The 26925-nt window shown below is 40.5% G+C and overlaps 1 protein-coding gene and 1 long non-coding RNA gene across 2 annotated transcripts in view; one reads left to right on the forward strand and one right to left on the reverse strand.

Annotated features, from left to right (window-relative positions):
- LOC122477636 overlaps positions 1 to 26925 on the forward strand; it is a 58079-nt gene that overhangs the window by 2285 nt on the left and 28869 nt on the right. Inside the window, exon 2 of the long non-coding RNA XR_006295747.1 lies at positions 12330 to 12514. This is a non-coding gene — a long non-coding RNA (uncharacterized LOC122477636). The remainder of the gene's footprint in view (positions 1 to 12329; positions 12515 to 26925) is intronic.
- MED14 (mediator complex subunit 14) overlaps positions 3202 to 26925 on the reverse strand; it is a 65533-nt gene continuing 41809 nt past the window's right edge. Inside the window, 17 exon segments of the mRNA XM_043570869.1 lie at positions 3202 to 3855; positions 6489 to 6681; position 6838; positions 7081 to 7205; positions 9396 to 9503; positions 10019 to 10198; positions 11745 to 11980; positions 12896 to 13078; positions 14840 to 14971; positions 17594 to 17705; positions 19307 to 19362; positions 19365 to 19446; positions 22993 to 23262; positions 23568 to 23720; positions 24892 to 24983; positions 25680 to 25826; positions 25933 to 26093. Of these exon segments, the coding sequence (XP_043426804.1) occupies positions 3782 to 3855; positions 6489 to 6681; position 6838; positions 7081 to 7205; positions 9396 to 9503; positions 10019 to 10198; positions 11745 to 11980; positions 12896 to 13078; positions 14840 to 14971; positions 17594 to 17705; positions 19307 to 19362; positions 19365 to 19446; positions 22993 to 23262; positions 23568 to 23720; positions 24892 to 24983; positions 25680 to 25826; positions 25933 to 26093 (2305 nt within the window). The 3' untranslated portion in view covers positions 3202 to 3781.

Genomic DNA, 26925 nt, shown 5'->3' on the forward strand with positions numbered 1-26925 from the left:
CCGAATAAGTGTAATGAGGGTCAGAAGGTAATGGACTGTCAACCCTATGTGACAAGAGGTCCTTTCAGTTTTAGTTGCTTTTTAGTGAGCTTCTTGAGCTTGGAAAAGTGTTAAAATTGTGTGGAGTCAAAGGCTCTGGCGGAAGAGCCTACACAAAACTTTCCCCTGACTTCATGGTTAAAAGCAAAGTGGCACAGTGTGTAGGAATGCTAGCTCTGGACTCAAACTGCCCCCTTTTAGCTGTTTGATCTTAAGCAAACTTAATTTTATCTCAGCAAATTTGAAACTTCATTTCTCTGGGCCTCAGTTTACTCGTCTGTAAAAGGAGGATATTAATACATATCCTACTGAGTTGATGGGAGGATTAAACACACACTGAAATACTTAGGCCAGTGCCTGACAATAGTAGCTCTCAGTGAATATTAGCTCTTATTTTATATTGATCTAAATGTGCCTTTTCATCAATGTCATATTCCTGGGCAAGGTATTTGAATAAATCACTTGGCCACTTGGAAGTGGAGGCGACTTAAAGAAGATTGTGAGATATGATGTCCTGGGGTTGTGCAGCACAATGCTGTCTGGCCTCTTATTTTCTCTTAATAACCTCGATACTAAATCCATCCAAAGTAAACTTCAAATCATTCCCTTAGACATACTGTCCACTCCCATCAAACGAAATGAAAGAGAAAATTCCACAAGAAGTAGTGAAACACCCATGAACATTTTCCCTTTCCCTTAAGTTTCTGGTAAGTTCTTAAAATTTTCTGTATACTGATTTTAGATCAAGAACACCTGGCAGGGGGGCACGCCTGGGTGGCTCAGTTGGTTAAGTGTCTGACTTTGGCTCAGGTCATGATTTCACAGTTCATGAGTTTGAGCCTAACATCGGGCTCTCTGCTTGTCAGCGTGGAGCCCACTTTGGATCCTCTGTCTCCCTCTCTCTCTGCCCCTCCCTGGTTCATGCTCTCTCCCAAAAATAAACATTAAAAAAAAAAAGAACACTTGGATAATAAATATTAAAGTAAAATATAACAGGTAGTACTTGGAGGGGAAAAATCATGAAAGAAAGGAACTTTTAATATAGAAACTAGATTCCAAATTATAGCAAAATTATACTTCTTGAAGTTATCAAATTAATCATGGTCCAAAGAATGACTAACAGACTGTTAGTATCCTGTGGCTGAACAAGTTACTGTATTAACTGCAACACCGTTATTAGTGGTATTTACATTCATTATCATGTATATTTTAGTTTCTGCTTGCAGTAGCTGAGGGTAAACTTTCAAACATTAAGGTTCAGCCCCTGTTACTAATAACTTGATATGTTCTGTTGACTTTTTCGCTTTCTTCCTAATTCTGAAAGTATTTCTGTACATTCCAAAACATCATTTCCACAAATGAAAAAAAGAAGGTGGCAGATCAGGACCAATTTCTTCTTTTGAGATCAAGCTAATACTAAACCAGACTATTATCCAAAATATCCCCGTGAAAATTAACTAGAGAGAGTTGGTAGTTCTCTGAAACTTGTATAAATTTATTACCAAAATTACTAAAATCACATTGAAAACACCTTAAAGTTAAGACCCAAACCACCTATCAGAAAAAAAAAAAAAATCACTATAGGCATCCAGTCCCTTTGATTGAACCTGGGTAACAAAAGAGGCAAAGGACATGGTTTGTCATGGAACCTAAGATTTGAATGCTAGTATTTTCAAAGCTTTAATAAAGTATATACCGATTCCAAGTCCCAAGCATATCAAAATTCATATCATGGGTTTACTCTTAAGCAGCAAAAGCAAATTCTGCTCACTGAATCCTATCTTTTGATTTGCACAAGGCATTCGGAGATGAGTTATAATCAGGAAAAAAAGTGTCCACTGAATGCATCATGTTTAAAAATACAATTAATGTCTTGAAACCACTTAAAAGGGAGGATACCTGAAAAGCTTACTCTACTTGTAAAATTTGAGACAATATTGTCCTGCAGATAAAAATACATTTCTTGTACATACATGTAGATTTCTACATGAAAGAAAGGACTCAGCTCCCAATAGGAAAGTGCTGACCCTTGATAAAGACATCGTAGATTGCCAAACTGATGTGATTCCCATTATAAGGAGAACTGAAAACTGAAGGATAAAGGTTAAAGGAAGGATAAAGTTCAGTTACCTGCTCCTGAATAGCACAGAGCTTGGCAAGAAGGAGGGGATAAAGGTAGAAGTAAGACACAGAAGAAAGGCAAAGAAGGCCTCAGTTCTGACCAGAAGTGAATGGAGAATCAAGCAAAGTTGAGAACAGATATAACTGCAGTGAGATGTTTGAAACTAGAATTTGGTAGTTGATAGTTAATAGAAGCTCGAATCAACTTAAAGGGGAATTAGAACATCTAAAATTTACTGGAGGGCCAATATTACAGTGACCAGATAATTCAGTGCAGTATTATCATATAAATAAACTTTCCCAAATAACATTTAAGTCACCAGAAGACCTTTGCTTCTGATCACAATCTTTGAAGCTTAAAAAGGTCCCTGACTGGGAGAGAGCACAGTGCTCCAAAAGGAAACTCTGCTGAGATGTGTCAGCACCAGAAACTCCATGTGACCCTGGATGGGCACTGGATCTCGGATTCTTCAAAGTGGGGGGACTGTGCCAGGTTTCTTCCAAGCAAAACATTGTACCGTTTTGGTGACAATGAATTAAGTTGGGATTGTGTAGAATAACCCCAATTTTGGTGGGGGAGGCAAGGGGGAGAGGTTAATAAGCAAGATAAAGAAATGTCACAGAAACTTCATGCAAGGGTAGGACATCCAAGTTCTGTGTTTCCTAGTAAATGCTGTATGCAGAAGCATCCTGTAAGCTAAATTTGCCTAACAGAAAAAAGTTCCCGTATCTTCAATGGATGAGAATGACTGCAGTAATTTGGGATCCTTGATCAACATGAACTACTCACTGTCTCTTCTCAAAGACTGGTTCCTTCTTTTTTACCCAAATCCTACACTAAAAGACAACTAAGGTGCAAAATGTTCACCATGGGTCAAGTTAGGAATGTTTGAAGAAAATAAATTAACCTTGAAACAAAGAAGCGGATGTTTTTGGTAAAATTCCAGACATGTATCATTAGAAATTAACTACTGGCCCCACCAGGTGAAAGATGAAGGGAGGCCCTGAGAAGTCTATAGAGCTGATATACACACAAGTGAGTGTCACTGTTTTGTTTTTTTTTTAAACCTAGTTTTATTAAATATTGCTGCTTTGGGATGTGTTTATAACAACTCCCAGAACATTTTCATGTAAGGATTCAAAGCGGGCATATTAAAATACAGCTTCAATATAAAGTTTATCACAGTTTTACAGTATTCAAAAAAGACAGACCTGCCTTAAAAAACAAACAAAAACCAAAAGAAGGACTATTACACCCAAAACATAAGAAAACAATTAAATAAACAAGTTTGGCATTTCCATAACTTTATAGTATAAAACAGAATATTAAATCTATTACTGGCAAGCGGACACTGATGTTTTACCTAGTTTGAAATGTGTCCCATTTAAACACACTATACAAGTTCACTATACAAAAGATTGATGGTCTTTTTGATGAAAGAAGTGCACCCTGAAAATTTTTGCCAGTTTAGAATATTTATCTCTAAAAGTCAAAAAAGTCCTTTTTCTTTTTAAACTGAAGGCTAAATTCAGATTTTTTTTTTTTTTTTTTTTTTTTTTTTTTTTTTTTTTTGCTGTTTTGTCTCATTTGTCAGCCTTCCTGGTTTAAAAACAATAGTGTCTATGGACGCCCACCAGGGGGCAGTGTAAGATTAGCCATTAAATCACGAACAGCTGCAAATATTGTGCATTCACCTGCAACAGAGAAAAATGGTCATTAGCTATTCGCAATACAGGAAAGATGATGTCAACACACCGGTGGGGGTAGGGTTAATTAAATCTAAAAATCAGATTAAATTAAATTTAATTTAAATTTAATCAAATTAAATTAAATCTAAAAATCTAAAATCAGAAAGAACTTTAAGGGTCAAAATAAAAGACTAAATTTTAACTGCACAGATTATAGGGGATTAAGCTTTCGTGTTAAGTATCAAATGATACTTGGTTAGGGTTTTGTTTTCCTCATGGGGAAATTTTGGGTAAGTCCCAGTTAGGTGTGAACGTAGTAAGATAGGCCTAGAGTTTCTCCATAGAAACACTGGAGCATTGGATAAGCCTTTAAAGTTGGGTTTCGAGGCTGCGGACAGTTTGTTTATGCATTTTGAAGCTAATGCAAAGATCTAGTTCATATTTGTGTATCAGCTACAACATCTACGATGTCCTTCTAATGTTGCTTCAAAGACCAGATAAAAATGTCTAACGATAGCACTGTCCAGTAGAACTTTCTGCACTAATGGAAGTATTCTAGATGTGCACTATGGCTAGTGTGACTGAGGAACTGAATTTTAAATTTTATTTCATTTTAATCGGCTTAAATTTAAAAAGCTACATGTGGCCAGTAGTGACAATTATATTGGACAGTGCAGTTCTATGACATATATTGGAGTTTTCTCAAAATTAACGGAAATGATAACTTCTGGAGTTCAACATTAAATTCAATGGAAAAAAAAGTGATTTTTCGTAAAAGCACTTCACTGGGAGGGGAGAAGTAATGGGTTCGGGGGGAGGGGGGGGCGCTGAAGTATGGCACACCAACAATGCAAAAACAAGACTTGCCTGCGGGTGGAGGGGAGGCTAATCATTCATCCTTTCAATTTCCCCTTTGCTGAAAGAAACCAAAGACCCTGCCTCTTACTTCTTGTGAACATGACATATATTTAGACATAATCAACTGAAACCAGCTGTAAATAATATAAACCAAAAGCTGGCTCCCTGTCCTGGAGCATGGCCTGGTGCTACAGTGGCTACAAGTGAGAGAACCAGGGACCCCAATTGAATAATGAATGGCCTTTTGGCCAAGGGTGGGATGTGCAGTGACCCTGTGCAAGTTACTGCACGCTTCTTTCCAACCGGTACAGAAAGAAAATAAAACCCAAAGTTTGCCCCGTCTAAGGTAGAAATTAAAAAAAGAAAAGAAAAAAAAAAAAAAAAGAAAGAAAGAAAGACAAACACTCCCAAAACATCCCAACAATTTCTCAAATAAAAGGAAAAGTTATATCCTTCTTTTTCCTTTTTAAAAACACATTTTCATTATTGGTAGGTAGAAAAACTTGTTTGATCCCAATAGGATCAAAACATTCTTTCCTCTTAATTGTAAATTCCACAAGACATAATAATGATAATCATCTGCTGGTGAAGGAATGGCGTTATCATCAAAGTTCTACTGGATTGCTACTTTGAAAATTCTTTTAGCTTTAAACTTTGATTTTTAAGGACCTATTTTTAGCTGAAAGAAGAGATAAGTCAAAGGATGAAAGCAGAAAATTGTAAGAAGTGGAGGAAGTATTACGACAAAAGAAGCATACCCTTCTCTACTGCCCAGTTCATTCCTTATAAACTGTGCTTGAGTGAAAACTTGCCGATGTATACAATATGGAGAAATAAATGGCTACAAATAGAATTTCTCCCATGATTCCTGTCTCTAGTAAAATTTTGACACTGTGGTACCTAAAAATGTTTCAGAGAACAACTTTCCCTCATTTAAAAACATAATTCTGTTATCGTACTATTCTGAACAGAAAGCTACACAGGACTTCCTTAATATTAGATATAAGCAAATTTAAATGTAAATTTAGTTTCCTGAAAATCAGAAACAAGGAAAATGGAAGAAACGTTCTCTTTGCTGAGCTTTTATGTGTTGTAACCAAAAATTTAGCACTGCCAGGAGGTGTGTGTTAAGTGTAGGCTACTATGGTATCGAAGGGACCTTGTTTATCTGCCAGAAACATTCAGGTTTCCTTGAAAATGTTGTCTGAGAGCTTCCTTGTGCACTTGGTGAAAAGGTTCACTTGCACCCACCTGACACTTATATAAGAAGCCCAAAAAGCAGTGATGCCATTTGTATCAGCTTTTATTCTTCACAAAACATTTAGAAGATACAGAACTTTGAATGATAATATTCTATTCATGATTGAACCATGAAGTATGAGAAACCGACATGCATTTCAACTGGTGATGTACAGAGTGGCAGGTTATCGATGGTAGTAGGGCAGGAATTCACGGCCATGAAAAGTCTATCATCCTAACCTAGGGCTCTGTGGCAATGTGTGCTATGAACACAAGCTTCTGGCATTAGCAGCTGGGTCAGTCCCGATAGTAAATCACTAACGAAAATGAAGTCCAGGCAGCAGAGACATGGACAAAAATGAAGAACCAGTGAGAAAGGAAGAAAGCGACAGGCAGACGTTAAGAGGGCCACAGCAATCAGCGCTCTAGTACTAGGATTGGGGGTGGGGTGGGGAAGGAGGTGGGGTGGGGGAGGAGGAGGAATCTCTCAAAAGAACTCTTAAAACATAGATGCAATACAATAGCATGTACCGGTCATGTACCTTGTCGCGGTGGGTTCATCTCTGCAAACCTCTTCAGAATGTTGCTGACCATCATGGGCGCAGCAACAGAAGAGTTCTGCTGTCTGGGAATGTCTGCCTGTTGGGTGGTGCCTGAGGCCATGTCATAAATGATTGGAACTATAATACTAACAGGCTCTTGGGGAGGGACCGATGTTTTCTGAGTTAGTTGAAGCTGAAGACACACAACACATACAAAGAGAATAAAAACGTAGTAAGAAAAAACATTTGCCTAAATTTATCAAGGGTACTATCATGCACTCTATCAGATTAAGTTACCTCAGGCAAAAGAAAATGAAGTAGGACAAGAAAAGTGACAACTGACTATTACGCTTAAGATACAACGGTGCCACACAATTATTTGGTTCAGTAAATTTCTGTTCTTACTAAAGGAACCAGGATTATGTCAAGTCTAAACTGACAATTAAGGAATCTGAGCCTATGTTTGGCAGCGAAGGGTAATCCTGCAGTTATCCCGAAGTTGTTCTTCTATCCTCGCACGGCTTTTGCCTCAGGGGCTCTGCACGTGCGCGCACGCGCGCACACACACACACACACGCTGGATGGTACTTACAAAAAAAGCATTTTGGATTTCAGCACCACAGCGGGCGTCCCAGGAGGCGCGATCGGTGGTGCACTGGGAGGAATGGTCAGGCAAAACTGAACGTTCCATTTTAGCTGTGTTGCCTGGTCAGGAAACTGTTTTGAAAAGAAATCATGATCAAGTCATATGAACATTTAAAATTATACTCTAGTACAGGAATATGAAAGGTTAGCATTTTATCTTATACTCCATTATTAACAGGACATAAAGATGATAGCAGCCTGTATTATTTCAAAGAAAACGCATCCATAAAGTTACTAAATAAAAGTCAACTCCAGATTTCTGGGATGTGTTCCACTTTCCTTCCCTCCCACTCCATTAATTCCTGAGGCCTGTGCGTTCTGCTTCCTTGGTGGCTCTGACATCTGTTCCCGCCTCTCTATTTTCACTGATGCCACCCAACAAGTTCCAGGGTTCGTGACTTCTCCTGTAGCCCCTAATGGTCCCTTCTGGTGGCTGCCTCTCCCAGTTCCTTCTCCCACTACTGCCAGGCAAATTCCTAGAGCACGGTTCTCATCAAGCTCACAAATGATCAGTGACACACAATGACACATGCTGTTCCCTTCCCCTCCCAGGACCGAGACCCGGCATTCAAGGCCCTTCTTAGCTGGTGCCAACCTAGACTTCCCAGTCTCATTTCCAACCCCTTTCCTAAAACAAACTAGTCAAACTGTCAAACTGTATTAATAATTTTAAATTGTATTCAGTGGTGTCTTTTTTAGCTACATGAATACTTATTCCTTTAAAAACACAAAGGGCATCCTTTTTGACATAAATGTTTCCTATAGGCTATCAGAAAGAACAGAAGCAAATGTTGAGACTATTAGCAAAGGAACACCGCTATCCCAATATTAACAGTAAAACACCAACTGGAAAAAGGAGTGAGGTATTTGGAATTAACCAAAGCAATACTAGAAACATCTGAATGAAAGTGTTGTAAGCTTGGAAAAATATAATCAGCTGCCATCTGAATTTCATCTATATGATACACTTTCACAGGAGAGAAGTGGAATTAGTCTCCCCAGAGAAGACAGTTTTTTTTTTGTTTTGTTTTGTTTTTAATAAATGATATTAGGGCAATTGGGGGCATCAGAAAAAGCTAGATTCACACCTCACATGTGACGGTAAGATATATTTTATTTTATTAAAAAGTTTTTTTAATATTTATTTTTGAGAGAGAGAGAGACACACAGAGACAAAGACAGAGAGTGAGTGGGGAATGGGCAGAGAGAGAGGAAGACACAGAATTTGAAGCAGGCTCCAGGCTCTGAGCTGTCAGCACAGAGCCCGACACAGGGCTCAAACCCATGAACTGTGAGATCATGACCTGAGCCAAAGTCAGATGCTTAACTGACTGAGTCACCCAGGTGCCCCAACACTAAGATATATTTTAAATGGAACAAAAATTTAAATAAGTAATTTAAAAAATTAATCTATAACAGTATTAAAAGAAATATTAAAAGAAGCCACGGGAGCACCATCTCAGTATCCAGGAGCAGGAAGAGTGTATTAAATACATTTGCTTTAAATTTTTTTTTAAATCTTTTTATTTTTGAGAGTGAGAGAGACAGAGTGCAAGGAGGGGAGAGGCAGAGAGAGAGGGAGACACAGAATCCGAAGCAGGCTCCAGGCTCTGAGCTGTCAGCACAGAGCCCGATGCGGGGCTTGAATGCACAAACTGCGAGATCATGACCTGAGCTGAAGTCGGACGGTTAACCGACTGAGCCACCCAGGCACCCTTAAATATATTTGCTTTAAAAATTTTTTTTGTGATGTTTATTTTTTGAGAGCGAGAGAGAGCGAGAGAGAGAGCATGAGCAGGGAAGGGACAGAGAGAGAGGGAGACACAGAATCCGAGGCAGGCTCCAAGGCTCTGAGCTGTCAGCCCAGAGCCTGACGCGGGGCTCAAACTCAAAAGCCATGAAATCATGACTTGAGAGCTGAAGTCGGACACTTAACCGACTGAGCCACCCAGGCGCCCCAAATGTATTTGCTTTTAGAAGAGGTACAACTTGGGTTGCCTGTGCGGAGGGAGACTGGATGGCTGGACAGGGATAGATGGGAAATTTTCCACTGTATCATCTTGATCTAAATTCAAAAGATACAGGAAGACTGTATTACTTACTCAAAGATAAAATACAATTCAAGTTAAAAATTAAGAAGAGTTTAAGAGAAAAGCAGAGTACATAAAAAGGGGGGAAATCAATAAACATTGCTCCCACTAACTCCAATCCCTTCAGACAGATCTTGCTATACATAAAAGTGTGTATTTCTCTGTAACTTACCAGCTCTAGCTTCATAATATGCACACAGTCCCTGAGGATGTGTGTAGGAGCTCCTAACAGCTTGGTGAAGGCTATTAAAGTATTGGCTTTAAATGGCGGTCCTGCAACCTATAGGGATAAAGAAAGCAGGTTACTCTGCATTCTACGTCAACTCTTCTCTTTTGTTGATTATACAGGCAGACCTTAGAGACTGCAATAAAGCAAGTATCGCAATGAAGCGAGTCGAACGAATCTTCTGGTTTCCCAGACCATATAAAAGTTATGTTTACACCATAGTATAAGTGTGCAATGGTATTATCTCTAAACAGGGTACACATCTTAATTAAAAAATACTTCACTGCTAAAACATGTTAAGCATCGTCTAAACTTGCAATGAGTCATAATCACTGATCACCATAACAAAAATGAAGAAGTCTGAAATATTGCGAGAATTACCAAAATGCGACAAAGAGACCTGAAGTGACCAAATGCTGTTGGGAAAATGGCCCCAACAGACTTGCTCAGTGCAGGGTTGCCACACATCTTCAATTTGTAAAAAATATACTATCTACGGAACGCAATGAGGTAAAGTGCAATAAAACGAGGTATGCCTGTATGAAAATTACGCGTTAATAAACACATACTCTTGTTTCAAAGAATTTCTCTAAAACTTGAAGTTCATCAGGTTTCCACTGTCCTGCATTTTCAGGTGTCACTTTTAGCTGAAGTGTTTGGTTGGTTTTGGGACTAAGGGCTACTCTGCATTTCAGCGCATCAGTTTTAAACATGATCACTCCAGGTTCGTTGGAGTTTATCAGCTGCAGCTGCAAAACATGAAGGGTGCATCAAGTGAACATGTGAGACAGCATGTAAGAAACAAGAAAATGAAAATGCTGCTGATAAAATGGTTTCAAAGGGAAAACAGCTAAGTTGATACCTGTTCCCAAACAAAAATATCTAGGCAGTGAGCACCACCAGCTGCTAACATCCTCAAGAAAAAAATGTACATGATGTGTCCTTGATGGAAGAACAGAACACAACCTATGGAATAGTTTTGTAAAATAACAACAAACTTGAGCCTGAACTCAGTAGTTAGATCTGTGGATGGACCAATATTATAGAAATATGAGGGTCAAAAGAACATGTTAAATAATTCCAAAGGGATGCAATGTTAGATCTGGACTGGGACCTTACACTGGCCCAGGGGTTGGCGATTTTTTCTGTGAAGTAATGGAGAATAATTATCTTCAGCTATATGGTCTCCGTTGCAACCACTCAATGATGCTATTACAGCTGAATTTACAGACAGTATGTAAATTAATGGGTGGGACTGTGTTCCAGTAAAACTTTTATTTACAAAAACAGGTGGTGGATAGGACTTGGCCCCTGGGCCAGTAGTTTATTGACCTCTGCTCTAGCTTAATATATTGATTATGCAGATGAACAAAATGAAGTTCAAAGAGCTGAAAGCTTACACGGCTCATAAGTGGCAGAGGTAGGGTAGATTACAGATCTCATAATAATCATTTTTTAAAACACTAATTTATTCAACTTACGTTAAAACCTCGATTTTTCAAAACATCTGAATATATAGGTTGCAAATTACCTTGGTGCCATCCATGGAGTAGATATTTTAAACATTCACCATTCTACTTCATTAAAACATACATACATCAACAGTTACCAGTAACTAAAATGTACTGAAAAACACTAAGACATTATACTAAGGGCTTTCTATGAAATACCTCAAATTTCCACAATTGTTATGAGGTAGGTAAATACCACTATCTACTCTTATCAAAAAGGGGAAGAGATTTGCCCAAGCTTGTACTAGCACGTGGCATGGCCTGTGCACAAACCCAAGTGGCCGGGCTCCAGAACCGGTGCCATCAACCCTGAACTATCTCATAAGGGTTATCACCACAGGACAGAAGTTTTTTCTATAAAAATTTTACCTCAATTCAATCGTCCATGTATTGAAAAAGTTTTCCACTTTGTGATCATAAATAATTTTATTTCAGTGGAGAAGCCAATTCCAGAGGGCAAATAGTCACTTGTATGCTAGTCTCTCCAGAGCCAGATCTTGGATACGTTTGTCCTATGACATTGTAGGGACCTTGTGGGACCTATCCCCAGATCCATGTTAGCCACAGCAGAGCAAACGTAAAATGCAGGAATATGTTAATGTAAGAATGGAAAATAAAATAGTGGAGTGCATTTTTAACACCAGAGCAAGGTGAAAAACATAGTTCTAAACAAGCTAGTTAAAGGAGGTGAAGGAATATCAATTTCATTCAGATCCTGTTCTGTGGGGCAGCTTAGCACCCGCCTTCGACAATCACCACTTTTGAGTTCACTAGGTACCCGTACCGTTTCTTGTTGAATAATTCTTTGAAGGTGTCGTCTCATGATGACGGATCCAAGGAATCTCTCGAGTGGAGAACAAAGGTAACTACCTGCCAGGCCAGGCACAAGGCCTGGTGTTGGAGAGGGCAGCAGTAAAATGTTCAAGGCACTGTGAGTGAGGATGGTAGGTATGGAGGCTGCCCAGGAGCGCTGAGGTAGTTTACGAGGTGGAGGCATGTTTGTTGGCAAAGTCTGGGAACCTGTGGGAAGGAAAACACGTCATTTCATTTACAAATCACACTGTCTCGTTCTGTTTCGCTTTTATTATAAATCTTTGATGTTCTAAAGCAACCCATACTGTTCATCACTCCTTGTGTATAACAATCATATTAGCTTCCTGTTAGCAAAATGGTCAGACTTATTCTCCCCATAGCTAGGTCCATTGCAAACTGGCTTTGTAGCAAGTCTTTCAAGGGATGGAGTCTACTTTACCTGGACTCTGGGCTGGCCCTGTGACTTGCTCACTTACAGAATGTGGTAGAAGGGACATGGTGCCAGCAACAAACCTAGGGTTCCACTCACGTTTCTGAAACCCTGTCCACCCATCAGGTCAACAAGCCTGTGTTCGAGTATGAGACCACATGGAACAGAGGAAGCCACACCAACTGGGACCACTTTAAGCCAGTCAGGCCCCAGCCAACCCAGGAGCTGACCACAGAAGCGTGAGTGAGCAAAACAGAGTCTGGAAAACTTGCCCAGCTTGGCTTAGCCCAAAATCACCAAGCTACACAATGGTGAGTTAATACAAGATTGTTTTAAGTCATGAAGTGTTACATGGCAAAGCTAACTAACGTATGTGTACAATTTTTCTCTTCTGTGTTAACTTGCATAACCTTATCAGTTAACTTTAGGTGTCTTTTAAGGTCTAGTAGCTAAGTTAGTAACAGAACAAAGGGGGTCAACCTCACAAGATTTCTGGAGGAGACTTTTCTTTCTTACGTTTTGCTTAACTTTGCAAACTATTGTTAACCAATTTACTAAGTGGATAAAAGTTTAAGTTATTAAGTATCCCCATTTAACAAGTAGGTCATGGCTTTCAAATGTGAGGATGGAAAAAAAATAGGTCATTTGGAGGTTAGACTAAAAATGAACACAAAAATGGTGATGACACTCACTTGTTCCAGCTCGAGGGGAATGAGAAGCATCTGGAACCGGAGAATGTAGTGATGGGTTGGCTGGTGACATTCCAGGCATGCGCGTTGCTGGTGAGGGGCCAGACACTTGAGGAGACCCTGGCCAGTTCCCGGCTCTTCCACTTGGTGACACCATAGTGTATGGAGAACTAGGGTCCAGGGTTCCTGTAAACAAGTAAACAGATGGTTTTCAAAACCTGTATTTTAATAACTGAGAAGTACTTGACAGCACTGAAACACTCAACACTTTACAAGGTGACTGCTTTATTTTTTCTTTTGCTATTTCACTGAAGTATGATGCTTCTTAACATGATACAAAATTAGAAAAATACAGACCGAGGCAGGATAAAATTTACCTTCACCCAAGCTTCAACATGGACATTGTGTAACAACCTACTATTTTCAAAGCCTATTTGCAACCATGTTTGAAAATATTGAGCAAAAAAATCTCAAAGCTCATCTAAGGGCAGAAATCTACTTTTCAAGTAACACTGACAAATTACATTTTCATTCTACTCAACGCTGAGGACAGGAAAATTTTGTTTTATTTACTAAAGGCTACACTGAGAAATGAACCAAGAATCAAGTTTTGAAAGCAGCAACTTCCTGAACAATTTGATATTTAAATTTCATCCTGCAGATACCGTTAACATATTATATATACACCCCTCCGTAACCAAACGACTGAGAAAACACTTTTACCATGTACCAGAGGAGAGTAGACGGTCCCAATTTCAAGTCTTATAAATAGTTCAGAAAAAAACACAAGAATATATAGGCAGGGCATAAAATGAGAAATACCAAAGATCCATGGGGGGCAGGGGGAAGGTTCAATTTCATTAATAATCCAAGAAACTTTCACCTATCAAAATGACTTAGATTTTTGAAAATCATTAATACCCTGTGTTGGCAACGATGCAGGAAAACAGATACTCTTGTTTGATGCTAGAGGAAATTGACATAGCCTTTCAGGTGAGCAATTTGCAGTATGCTTCAAAAGCTTTAGAATTTCTCAAACCCTTTGAAACAGCAATTCCACTTCTAGTAACTAACCTAAGGAAATAATTAGGTGAGCAGAGATGATACCATTTTCAGTTGTAAAAAAAAAAAAAAAAAAAAAGGAAACATTCTAAACATATGATAGGAGGACAGTTACATTACAGTATGCCAAGACAAGGGAATACTATGAAGTCATTTAGTATGACGATGTAGAGTTTTTACTGACAGAAATGTTCCTACAAATATTAACAGTAGAGAGTAAAACCACAGATGCTACATAGCTGTAATTAACTGGGAAAGTTCTTCATGTTGTGATTTGGCATGGCATTAGAATAAAATAAATGAAAAAAGTAAGGCACTGAAGTGTGTTGTCATGAGTGTAAAAGAGAAGGGGAGAGTACACTTACAGGTATCTGCTTCTGTATGCATAAAACACCTCTGCAAGAACACATGAAAAATTAATAACACTAAATGCCTCTGGGAAGAGGAACTAGGTGGTTGGTGGCATAGAAACCCTTTACTGGCTACCTCTTCTTTGTGTGAACCAATTCAAAATAGATTATTTTTAGTTAAAAAGTTAGAAAATCCAAGTCTCAATACATATGGTACAGTCCCAACTATCGGGGGAGGTGTCTGAGGGGAGAGACAAGCAGACAGGTGGAGGGCAACAGAGATGCAAGCAGGCAGGCAAGCAGGGGGTGCGTGACGGGAAGAGCAAGGCAGGGCGAGGGAGAGAGAGACAGAGGGTTCAAAGCAGAGAGGCCAACTGGTAGGTGTCTGCGTGGTGGGATTAGGACAAATTCATTCTTTTGCCATTTCCCCAATAAACAGAGTGCTACTTTTGCAATACGAAAATAATTTATTTAACAAAACAACGACTTTCACGTCAAACTCTTATGCTATCGCGATTTCCATGTACAGACTCACCATGTGGACTAGCAAAACTGGCCCCTGGTCCTATTGAGATTCCATGCGAGGATGGGGGAGGAGTTGGAACAAATGACGCTGGTGAAGGGGCTCTCAAAGCCCCACTGGGGGAGCTGGCGGCATGCAGATTCCCTAATGAAGGAAAATAATTATAGATGATCTTGCAGGACACATATTATGTCCTGGCCGAGGACCTCAAGTTAAGACTCTCTCAACAGACTAAAGAAATAAGTAGTAAAGCTCCCATAAATAGCATAAAGAAAATCTGGAATGATTTGTTATCGAACGAGAGAGAGACAGAGAGACAGAGAGACAGAGAGAGAGACAGAGAGAGAGAGAGAGAGAGAGAGAGAGAGAGAGAGAGATCAATTCCCTGGGGCCCAAATTCTAGCCCTTATATTGACTGAGTTCTACAAAAATATCCAGTGTACTTTTTTTTATTGGCTCATTCATTCAGCACGTGGGCATGAATGTCAATTTCACGCCAAGCACTGTTGTAGGCACTGGGGATGCAGCAGTTCACAAGAGACAAAAATTCCTGCCCTCACGGAGCTTATATTCTAGTAAAATGAGAAAGACAAACCAATATATGTCAGTGATAAAAACTATGGAGAAAAACAGGGCAAGGAAAGGGGGCAATTTCATGTAGTGGCGGAGGTGGGTGCTATTGTTGATATAAAGCAACCCGAGAAGACCGCTCTGAGAGCATGTGGGCCTTGTCACAAAGAAACTGAAGGGTAAGGCATGAAGATACCCAGGGGATAAGGTATTCCAGGCAAAAAGAAGAGCTAGTACAGAGGCCCCAGAGGCAGGAGCATAAATACCAGGGAGGAGGCCAGTGTGGCTGATCAGTGGGTGCACAGGGTCAGTGGGAGGAGATGAGGACAGAGAGGTGGCTGTGGGGGGTGTCCCCAGATCACACGGGGGCTTGTAGGCCCACTCTAAGGACACAGGGTTTACCCTGAATGAGACAGGAAACCACTGCAAAGTTTGGAGCAAAGGAGTCATAAACTAGCTTCTGTTTCCAAAGGATCACTCTAGGCGTTGTGTGGAAAATAAGACTGTAGGGCAAGGGCAGGGAAACCAGTTAGAGGCCACATTAATAATCCGAGTGAAAGACGGTTAATGGCTTGGGCGAGGGCGGAGGCTGAGGAAGTGAAAAGCGGTTAGAGTCTGGATAAATTCTGAGTACAGAGCGGACAGTGACCGGTAACTGCTCAAGTGGGTGCACGAGGAAGAGGGGTCGGGCACGACTCTAACAGCTCTGGCCAAGCGGCGAGAAGGAAGGGGCTGCCATTTCCGGAGATAGGGTGGGGGCAGGGGCGGGTGTTAGGAGTTCAAGTCTCAGCCACTGTCTAGACATCTACAAGGACATGCTGACTAGACAGCTGGGAGATACAGGACTTGAGTTCAGGGGAGAGGTCTAGATGGCAGATATTAAAAAACTGAGAGCCAGAAGCTTAAAGATGGGATTTACCACAGGACTGGTTTCAACTGAGGATCAGGAAAGGGGGAACCATGCTACCAAAACTATAAATAAATTCAACACTGAAATACTTGCTACATTACCATAACTATCCTCCGTACCAGCAGGTTTTAAATTCTCTACTGCGTGAGAGAATTTCATATTTTTTATGTTCTACACGTAATGTAGTGCCTTACATTCAGTAAATACGTTCATCAACTCGACTAACCTTTAAGTGTCATACTTAGATAGTTAGCTGTGGGTTTGCTGTGGGGATTAAATGGATGAAGTGCTTAGAACATGGCCTGGCACACAGCAAATTCTATATACCTGTCTGCTTCTAGAATTACTTCAAAATTATTTCTACTTCCTTTTATATAAAACCTCACTCATCTTCTAGAAACACACTCCCCCTTGGGTTCTATGCTCATGTCTCCTGTTTTTCTCCTTGCTCCCTGGCAGCATCTTCTCAGGCTCCTGCTCCTGGGAAGCAGCTGCCAGTACTCGTCAGGGTCTGCACTCACCCACCGAACTCAGCCTTCGGTGACCTTAGACGACAGGACAGTAACTTCCAAATCCTCATCTGTAGTCCCAGCACCTCTAATGAGCACATAAGGGATCATCTACCCAAGAAATGTGATACCTATCTTCCATGCTGGATGATGAGCTGGAGAGTGGGGCCGGTGTCTGGCTCACTGCTGAATCCCCAGCACCACACAGCACTGGCACAGGGCAAGAACTCAAGCAACACTAACAGATCGTTCAGTTGCAAGTAAAAATTCGGCATCCTCAAACAATTTCACAGCGCACTTCATGGGGCTGCCAACAGAGCCATTTTGATTGGATGAGCAGGCTGTGCCCCCCTCTGAGGGGCACGTCTCACATACCAGGGCTTGGCCAACTTTTTCTGTGAGGGGTTCCAGCACAGCAGGAAAGCAGCCTCGACACTGCACGAATGGGTGTAGCTGGGTTCCAACAAAACTACAAAAACAGGTGACGGGCAGGACTTGGCCCAGGGCCTTCGTTTGTTGGCCTCTGACATAGATCATATTGTGATTAGCACTTCTTGGAGCTGTGCCGTGAGCCTGGCTCTGGGTGACAATATCTCCACTTAATTCAAACCTGAATCGTGAACACAGATTTCACAATCCTGCCATAAGGAACAAATGGCCAATCTTTAGCCAGAGATAAGGAGTTGTTTCTGAAGTCAAGGCTACATGTGTGGTGTGTGCGTGTGCGTATTCTGGATGTGAAAGTTGAACATGACAAGAGCACAGGTAACACCTTACCTGGAGACTGTGTGTGCATCATAGAGGGAGACTGATTAACTGTGCTGTGGTAAGATGTAGGGGGCGAAGTAAGAGGATAAGCGCCTGATGACCCTGGCTGCTTGGGAAATGGCTGAAAAGAAAACAAGTAAACGCTGGTCAAACGGCCACCCAAGTAGATTATATAGTACATACAGCACACAGCCTACAGCTCAAGTGTTAACATTTACACATTTCACTGGTTACAAAACAGGAAACATGATATGAAAATGTGCAAAATACACAATAATTCAGAAATTTAATAACTCTCTGACTTTCAAAATGTTTAAAACACAGCAAGAATCTCACTCCTGACCTTGTAATACCCTTGCTTATATCCCTCAAAATGTTTTTTGCTCATCTTATCTACCATATCACAGATTTATCTGTATCAGTGATCTACCATTTCACCGATTCTAAGATTTTCTTCCCCTCCACGTTTTCACATCTCTGAAATCAGGGTGTGTCTTTCAATTCATGGCATGGCATAGCGAAACTGGCAGTGTTGTTTCTGGCAGATCATAAAACACAGTGCAACTCCCATTTGGTGGAGATTTAAAGGCAGTGAAACATGGTAGTTCAGCCTATCTCTACTCACCTTTACCTTCATCTCCAGCAAAGAAAAGCCTAGGACGACGTAATTCTTCCTAATCCGGTTTTTTATTTGAGTTACAAATCACATATAGTCAAGTACACACATCCTAACAAACTCACGGTCTGATGGATTTTTACAACTGTAACTGCCACATGGATCGAGACACTGAAGAACGCTCCCCGTGCCCCGGAGGCCTCCCTCATACACCTCCCAAGTCTTTAGCACCTTCCCAAAGGTAGGCACTATTCTGACCTCTGTCACTCAAGCTTGATTTTGCCTCTTTTCACATTTTACATCAATACTGAATGTACTCATTAGTGTCTGGCTTCTTCTGTTCAACATTATGTCGGCAAAATTCGTCATGCTGTTGCATGCAGCAGGAAGTTTGTTTTTTTATTTCTGTAAAGTATCCCATTGCATTAGTATACCCCAACTCATTCACTCATTCTGCTGTTTGATACTTGGGTAGCTTACAAGTTTTAGATAAATCAGGCTGATATGGATATTCTTGTGTTTTCTGGGGCATTTCTGTTGCTCATACCCCTAAGAGTAGAATTGTTAAGTCAGAGGTAAGCGTAATGTTCACATTTAACACCCTGGAGCACTTCTAAACACCACTACAAGGGAGCTGTACCATTTTATGCACCCTCTACTAGTAAGTGAGTTTCCGTCACTGCTAATACCTAATGTTGGCAAGAATTGTCAGTTTTCTCCTCCAAGCCATTTTTGTGGGTGTGGAGTATTCTCTCACTGTGCTTTCAAGCTGTATTTCTGTGATGCCAAACGATGTGGAACACCCTTTCTGTGCTTACTGGCCAGCTGGATATCATCCTCTTTGTGATCACATGGGTGATCACCTCACAGCATTTTAAGTCTGAGGTTAGAGCTAATTCACTTGCCATTACTAGAATGGTACTAATTCACTTGCCATTACTAGAAGCTTCTTCCTCTCCCTCTGTCTCTATTTTTTCATATGGACGTCCTGGACATCTTGGGCCCACCAAGGACCTCCTTGCCTTTCAACAGAGAAGCCCAGACACCCGTAGAAGCCGTGAAGTTAGGCAAATGTGATACCATTTGTAATTTCAGCTAGACATCACCTGTTGCTGGGGTGGTGGCTGGAGCTGTGAGATTAAAGAATCCATCATATCTCCCCTATGGGAGAAGGGGGATTATCATCCTCGTTTACAGACCTTCTTCGAGCATCCTGATTGCTGTCAACAAACATATTCAGGAATGTCTATGGATATAAACAGGTAGAATTCAGATTATTTTACCTACCTTTAGTAAGATATGTTTAATCATTTAGATTATTTTAACACAAACAAATACACCATGCCCAACTCTGAAAGGTAAGTTTGATACGTGGCCACTTCCAGGACAAACTGGAAGACATATTGATAATTTTGAAGGAAGGCAGGGAAAATGAGGAAATAACATCTAAGTTAAAAGTCCTCTCAAGAAGTATCGTGCAAGTACAAAGTTGAAGAAAGAAGTATACCCTGGTACCTCCCCACACCAGGTCCAAGTATTTTCTTGTTAACTTCTGAATCAGAAACACAGGAAAAAAGAGAAAAGTTGTATGTTGGCCATATAAATCACTTCAGTGACTTTGTGAAATGTCCTATTTGGTAAGAGTTCTCTACCTTCTGAGCTAGAAAATATGACAGAAGAAAACTGAATACAGAAACCAAGCCATCTTTCCTCTTTTTATCTTAACGCGACTGAAATCTTGAACCACCAAGAGTGGGACAATCTTGTTTTATGGTGTATTTCATCAAAATTTCAGCAAGGCGACCAGACTTTGCATCTCAAGCATTCTCTTCCTTTTAATACGCTCCACCTTCCCAATCTTCAAAAACATAGATCAAAAGCTTATCAGGATCACTAGAAAGCTTTTCAAAGTATGCTGTCTGATATCTAATAAAAGATGATGGATTGACAATGCACATTTTATCTTTTCCGAGTAACCCACTGAAAGTCCTAAAACTTTTTTTCAAGCATTAAGTCACAAAGACAGAACGAGAGAAGAGAAAAATAGCCATGAATTCTGGAGGCTGCAGAGCAGATGGCTGAGTGGTAACTAAACTATCTGATGTGAGGAAGTTGTAGCCTAAAGCGAGCAGTGGGGAAAGCCAAGAAGCAAAGCTATTTCTGTCCAGATCCCCAAGACATGTAGGAACCGGCAGCACTAGACACCTCTGGAAGGGGGGATGAAAAGTGAGACTAAAAATAGGACTGCCCGAAAGTCTTTTTAGGCGACATGGAAAGCCTCCCAGAACCTCTGTCAGGCTCACTGGGTGAGGCTGACCTCTACCACTCTGGTGGAGAGTCTCTGACTAGGGGGGTTCCGGCGCCAATTGAGAGGAGCGCCATATTAAAAATGAAGACCACGGGGGGTCTGGTGGGCTCACTCGGAAGAGCATGTGACTCTTGATCTCAGAGTCGTGAGTTTGAGCCCCACGCTGGGGGTGGAGATTACTTTAAAAAAACAATGAAGATTAAAGCTTACATACTGAATGTTGAAAATAGTATTCTCCTTCTCTTATTTGACTTGCCAGAAACTGGGGGCCAGATGCATCCCATCTATGCAGAGACTTGAATACTCCTCCCCTGGCACTCCCACTGGCCCAACAGAAAGACCTAAATCTACTGACACTGGGAGTTAGCCAAAGAAATGGCCCAAGCAGGTGATCCTGCAGTGAAAACCACAGTCAGCAAGTCTCACCTTTAAATAAGAACAGCAAGGGGGCACCTGGGTGGCTCATTCAGTTAAACATCTGACTCAATTTTGGCTCAGGTCATGATCTCATTGTTCGTGTGATGGAGCCCTCCCTGTGTCGGGCTCTGCACTAACAGCACAGAGCCTGCTTGGGATTCTCTCTTTCCCTCTGCCCCTCCCTTGCTTGCACATGCGTGCACTCTCTCAAAAATAAACATTTAAATAAACAAATAAATACGAGCAGTGAGTTAAGAATCACCAATATGAAAGAGATCAGAAGAACAAAAAAGCAAGGTGGATGAAATGGAAAGTATGTAGGAAGAAAAGAGGTACAAGAAGATAAGATAGCCATTTACAACAAGGTATCATAAGATGAACATTTAATGACTATTTAGAAACAATAGAGAACTCCTGGGAATTTTTTAAAAGATCACAAAAAAATTATCAAAAATAGAAAGCTTGAAAGAAAACATGAGGAAATCTTCCAAAAATAAAGAGACAAAAACAGGGAAGATAAGAAAACTAGAGGAAAAGTCCAGGATACCAATCCGAATAGTAGGGGTTCCAGAAAGAGCTAACAGAGAAAACAAAGAAGAATTGAGAAATGATACAAGGCAACTCCCAGAGCAAAAGGATGTGGGTTTCCAGAGTGAAAGAGCCCACTTAATTACATAAGGTTCAAGAACTGGAATGAGATTAAATACTTCAGTGGTCACAACGGAAGTTAGAAGACAATGGAGCAATGTCTTCAAAATTCTCACAGAAAATGATTATAATCTCAAATTCTACACTTAGCCATTCTCTCAATCAGATGAGGGTAAACTAAAGATGTTTTTAGGCACACAAGGTCTCAAATTAACCTCCCACGTACCTTCTCCCAGGAAACTATGTAGGAGGTTTTCTACGAAAACAATGGAGTAAACCAAGAAAAAGACCTGCGGTGCAAAGCCACAAGGCATGCAACACAAGAGAGAAGTAAAGGACTCTCTCTCCCTCTTCACTATCCCTCTACAGATTCCTGAATCAAAACTGTGCAACAGGTCTGGAGCACTACGATTCCAGATTGGAGGTCAGAGGATTATAGACGAGATTTCTTCAAGATGAAACCAGTGAGGTAGCTGATATATGAATGCGCGGAGGGGAAAGTTACATACATGGGAGAGACTCTAAGGTTGAGTTAGTGATAAGTACAGAGAAAGCTAAGAAAAAAAAAAGCAAATTAATAATTCCCAGGAAAATAAAATGTTGAACAAGAAAGGAAAAGTAATCATAGTAAGCTTGGTGGACAGCGTTTACATATTTATAATAATGACAACACTGAAAAATTATCTAATCAAAATTGCTGCCTAGCCACATTGCAAGGATAGGAGGAAAGAAAGAAGGTATACTGGGAGCAGCCTGGAAGGAAGAAGGAGCATATACAAATTAAAAAAGAATTAAATCCTCATCTTCCATTGTGAGAATCAGATAACGCCCTCAAACCAAGAAGTCCACGAACAGCAATGTAAGCATTTCATTTAGGGACAGGGATGTAAATACCAAGAGAATCCTCATATAAGAGCTGAAAACAGAACAGGAAAATGGCAAGAGTGGGTTGCAAGGGACTAATTTTCAAAACAAGCCATTTGGAACCATCTGACTCTAAACTAGAAGCACATACAATTGAGCTATTATACCAGAATCTGCAGATATTGTGGCCCAGGATCCTACATTAAAAACAAACAAACAAAAAAACCCTCATGGTTGAACTGATGAATCAAACCTTCTCAATAATCAAGGATAAAGACATTGCTGAAGTTCCTTGAAGTTCCAACTAGCAAACGGGACTCTCTGCCCTACCGTCCACCTTACTCATTACAAGGAAAGGAGAATTTATCATCTCATACACATAGGCACATGAGAACTTCCTGCTCCTTCAGAATGAAGTTGCAGAGATGACGAACTAACACAGCTGCTTATTAACTTTAAGCAGGAATTTGTTGCTTTTCCCCATTATTTCCCCCTCAAAGCAACTGTTTTAGCGATGTCTATGTTTACTCATGCTATAATACCGAAGTCGGTTACCTTTAGTCCGGGTGCAGGATAAAAACCTTCAACTAACTTGCTATTGTCAAAAAGACTATAGGCACCATCCCGTATTGCCACCACGCCTCGGCTCCGGCAGTAAATATCAATGCAATACATGTTCCTGAAGGCCAGTCTGATGTGGGTGGATGACTGTGGCAGGATGGAGAAGCACTGGTAAGCAGTATTGGTTCTCTGGGTCAAGCCCAACATCGGCACAGTGGGGAGTTTGTTGATGGCATTTAACGGAGCCTGAGTATCAAAGAGTACCTAAAAGAGACACAATGAGAGCAACCAGTTTCCATACAAATGCTAAAGCCTCAGAATCTCTTATGGTCATAAGTGAGACAATGTCTTTCTGGCACGTTCCATACAACGTTCCCTTGAAGAGAATGCAAATTATATCACTGCATCTACTTTGAATCAAAAGAAAATTCCCCAAGAAGAATGAAATATATAAAAGACAAAAATACACATCCTTGTCACTGAAGACAAGACCACACGATTTTTTGAGGGGTCTTACATGAGACCCTGACACTGACTCTTATTTTCACACAGAAAGTAAACTTAATTACCTGTAATAACTGAACCACATTCGGTGTTTTGTTGAACATTTCTTGAAGCTGATGGAGAATGGTATTGTGACAGTTACTGCAACCTGAGTTTGGACCAACAGTTCCCAAAGAGATGTGAAATTTCTGATGTATGGAATTCCACTGGATACTAATCTAAATCAAAGAGATTACAGGTTTCAGAAACTGAGAAAGTAACAGATTCCAGCAGAAGAAAAAAACAATGTTTCAACAGTAAGGCAAAACGCCAAAGATCTACATGAGGTCTTTTTGGAAAGCCAGCCAGAAGGCTGGACTCTGTGAACTCCAGATGTACTGGTACTATGGGCCGGTACATTTGCAGACTATGTATTAGCCCACTTCCACTAAATAAAACAGAAAGAGAAGGTGCTAAAGAAGACAATTTGGATTAAATTTTATTTAAAAACCATCATGGGGTGTTTCTTATCTCGGACTGAAGAAAAGTCACCCTCTGGGTGAGCACTGTCGTAAAGGGAAAGGAAGCCACCTCCAACACAGATGCCTTCAGTTAATAGATTTTAAAACACTCAAGGAATTTCTGATATTACTTGATGTAGAAGAGTCCTGAAAGAAGCCAGCTGGCTGAATTTTTATGCGAAATTTCTAGGACTTTACATATGGGGTGGGAAGAAAATAAGGAAATAAGAGATTACAGGGAATACCTTCAAGACTGAGACAGGACCAAATAATGTTGATAGTCATGTGACCAAAAGCAGAGACATACTGTATTGTTCAAAACCATTCATAATCTTTCATTAAAGTGATCCTGCTGCTAACCAGATTTGAAATCCGTGAAGAAAACAAATACAAACCCGAAAAGTACATTACCTTGTCCAAAACTCATCAAGATTATATACCCCATCAAAGAGGTCATAATTTTTGCTTTTGATTTTAAAGAGTTAAACATTACAATATATTAAATATCACCAAAGTACTTAAAGTTTATCATTTTTATCCCCAATATTTATTTGAGTCCTCAATTATTTCAAGGTAGTTTTCATAGTTTTGGAATTCTTGCTTTTTAGAAGATTTAGGAGATGGGGCACCTGGGTGGCTCAGTCGGTTAAGCATCTGACTTCGGCTCAAGTCATGATCTCACGGTTTGTGGGTTCTAGCCCCGCGTCAGGCTCTGTGCTGACAGCTCAGAGCCTGGAGCCGGCTTCGGATTCTATGTCTCTCTCTCTCTCTCTCTCTCTCTCTCTGTCTCTCTGCCCCTCCCCTGCTCTCTCAAAAATGAATAAACATGAAAAAAAAATTTAGAAGATTTAGGAGAGGAACTTCAGTTTTAATAAATTCACAGACTTACTGAGCTTCCTTTGGTGGTTCCATAACACAAGATAAGTTTTCGATAATTATAAACACGAACTTCCGAGAAAATATTTAGATGCGCAGGTATGTCTAGAGAGAGAAGAAGCAAAAGGGAGATTAAGATAACTCGCAAAACTTTAAAACACACATGGTGGCAGTATCATATGCCCAGACAGGCTGAGAGCTCTAAATATGTGATTTCGTTACAGAAGAATTGAAAATAAAACAAGGAAAGCAACGGCATGGATGGTGGGCTTCCATTTCCATTTGGAAACGAGGGGGGCAGGGCAGGGCAGAGAGATACTGAGGCAGTGTACAGCACAATGGTCAGGAAGCTCCACTTGCAGCTCTACCCTTCACTAGCTATGCGACCTTCAGCAAGCTTCTCAGTCTCTGTGACTTGTTTCCTTCATTCGTGAAATGAGGAATAATAAATGACCTACCTCACAGGGTGACTGCAAGGATTAAATGGGTCAACACAAGCAAACTGTTTATTACATCATATGGCATGTAGTAAACTCTCACTAAATACTACCTATTACTATAATGCGGTATAGCTAGGAGTAACGATTTCTGGATACCTAAGAAACTGAGTCGAGAACTCAGAAACTGGGGGAAGGAAATAAAAGCCTGAGGTAAAAGGGAAACTTATTTTTTCATTAGATATTCTCCTGAAAAAAAAAAAAAGAATTTTTTTTTTTTTTATGATGTGCATCTTTTACTTCTTCAGTTAAAAAAAGGAAGGGGGGGCTTCCCCCCCGACAAAAGGAAGATTATCGCACGTACCTGGTAGAGAACGTGCGAATTCCAACACACACTCATATAATCGTGCAATGCTATTCCAGTCATTAAGGAACATTTCAACAACTTTTCTACCACCAACTGGTTCGGACAGCAGGTTTTCGTATGTCAGATAAACATGCCGGGATGGCCCTACAGGATTAAAAAAAAAAAAAGAAAAGAAAAGAGGATTAATAGCTATCAATATGAAAAAAAAAAAAAAGAGAGATGCAAAGACAAAATGTGTGAAGCATCTCACCTTGCTCCCTGGTAGAAGTGCCATTAAGTGGGCAATTTGCGAACACTAGCTCTGCCACCCACGTGCGGTTATTTCTACCTTGCAATCGGAAAGTGCAATCAAGGAGAGAGCGGTCCAGAGCCTTTTGGGTTTCCTCATTCACACCCTTACAGGGAGGAATTCTGGCGGCGAAAGATAGCACATGAAGTGTACTTGGCATCACAGAAAGACAAAAGCACAATCTACACAACAGGCAGTTCAAACTCCACTACTAGGCACCTTCTGCAAAAGAAGGAAGTGATCCATAGCAATTCACGGCAATAAACAGCATTTAACCCGTCTCCATTCACGCCAACATGGATTAGGACCTCTTGGCTGAACAAAGTGTGTGTCTGAGTGTTTTAACAGTGTTTGTCTTCATCCTTAATCTCGTTATTAGAAACACCACGATTCTTCAGAGTGAAAATCAAGGATGTTGGCTTTCTATGAAATCTACCTAGAACATCCTCAAGGAAAACCTAAGGAGAACAAAACACTCGTAAAACCCCTCTTCGAGGGCAGAATGATACAGTGGAAACAATGTGGGCTTTGGAGTCATAGACCTGCATTCTACTTCTGACTCAGCCACATTTAACCTCTCTGAATTTGTTTCCCTGACTACAAAATGGAGATAAATAATTACCTTGTGGGTCACTGATCTTAAAACATGACACAACATATGTAAAGTGCTCATGGCAGCTGATACGGTCGGTATTCGTATTTGTTAGTTCCCCTTTGCAGTAAAACCAAGTCTCGCTCGCTGACTGCCAAGACGAAACGCCAGGTTCATTATCTGACCCCTCCTCTCCTCTTCTGTAGAGGGAACACTCATGGGATGGAGCTTTGCATGTCTCAACTCATCTAACATATTGTTACTTACATATATCTCATATAGAAGAGGAATGTATCAGTTTTGGTGTCGTAAAATACCTACCTACTAAAATACCTACCTACCCGTTTTCTTCTTGCTACTTT

This window comes from Prionailurus bengalensis, chromosome X, assembly GCF_016509475.1.
Source record: "Prionailurus bengalensis isolate Pbe53 chromosome X, Fcat_Pben_1.1_paternal_pri, whole genome shotgun sequence".
Taxonomy (NCBI): Eukaryota; Metazoa; Chordata; class Mammalia; order Carnivora; family Felidae; genus Prionailurus; species Prionailurus bengalensis.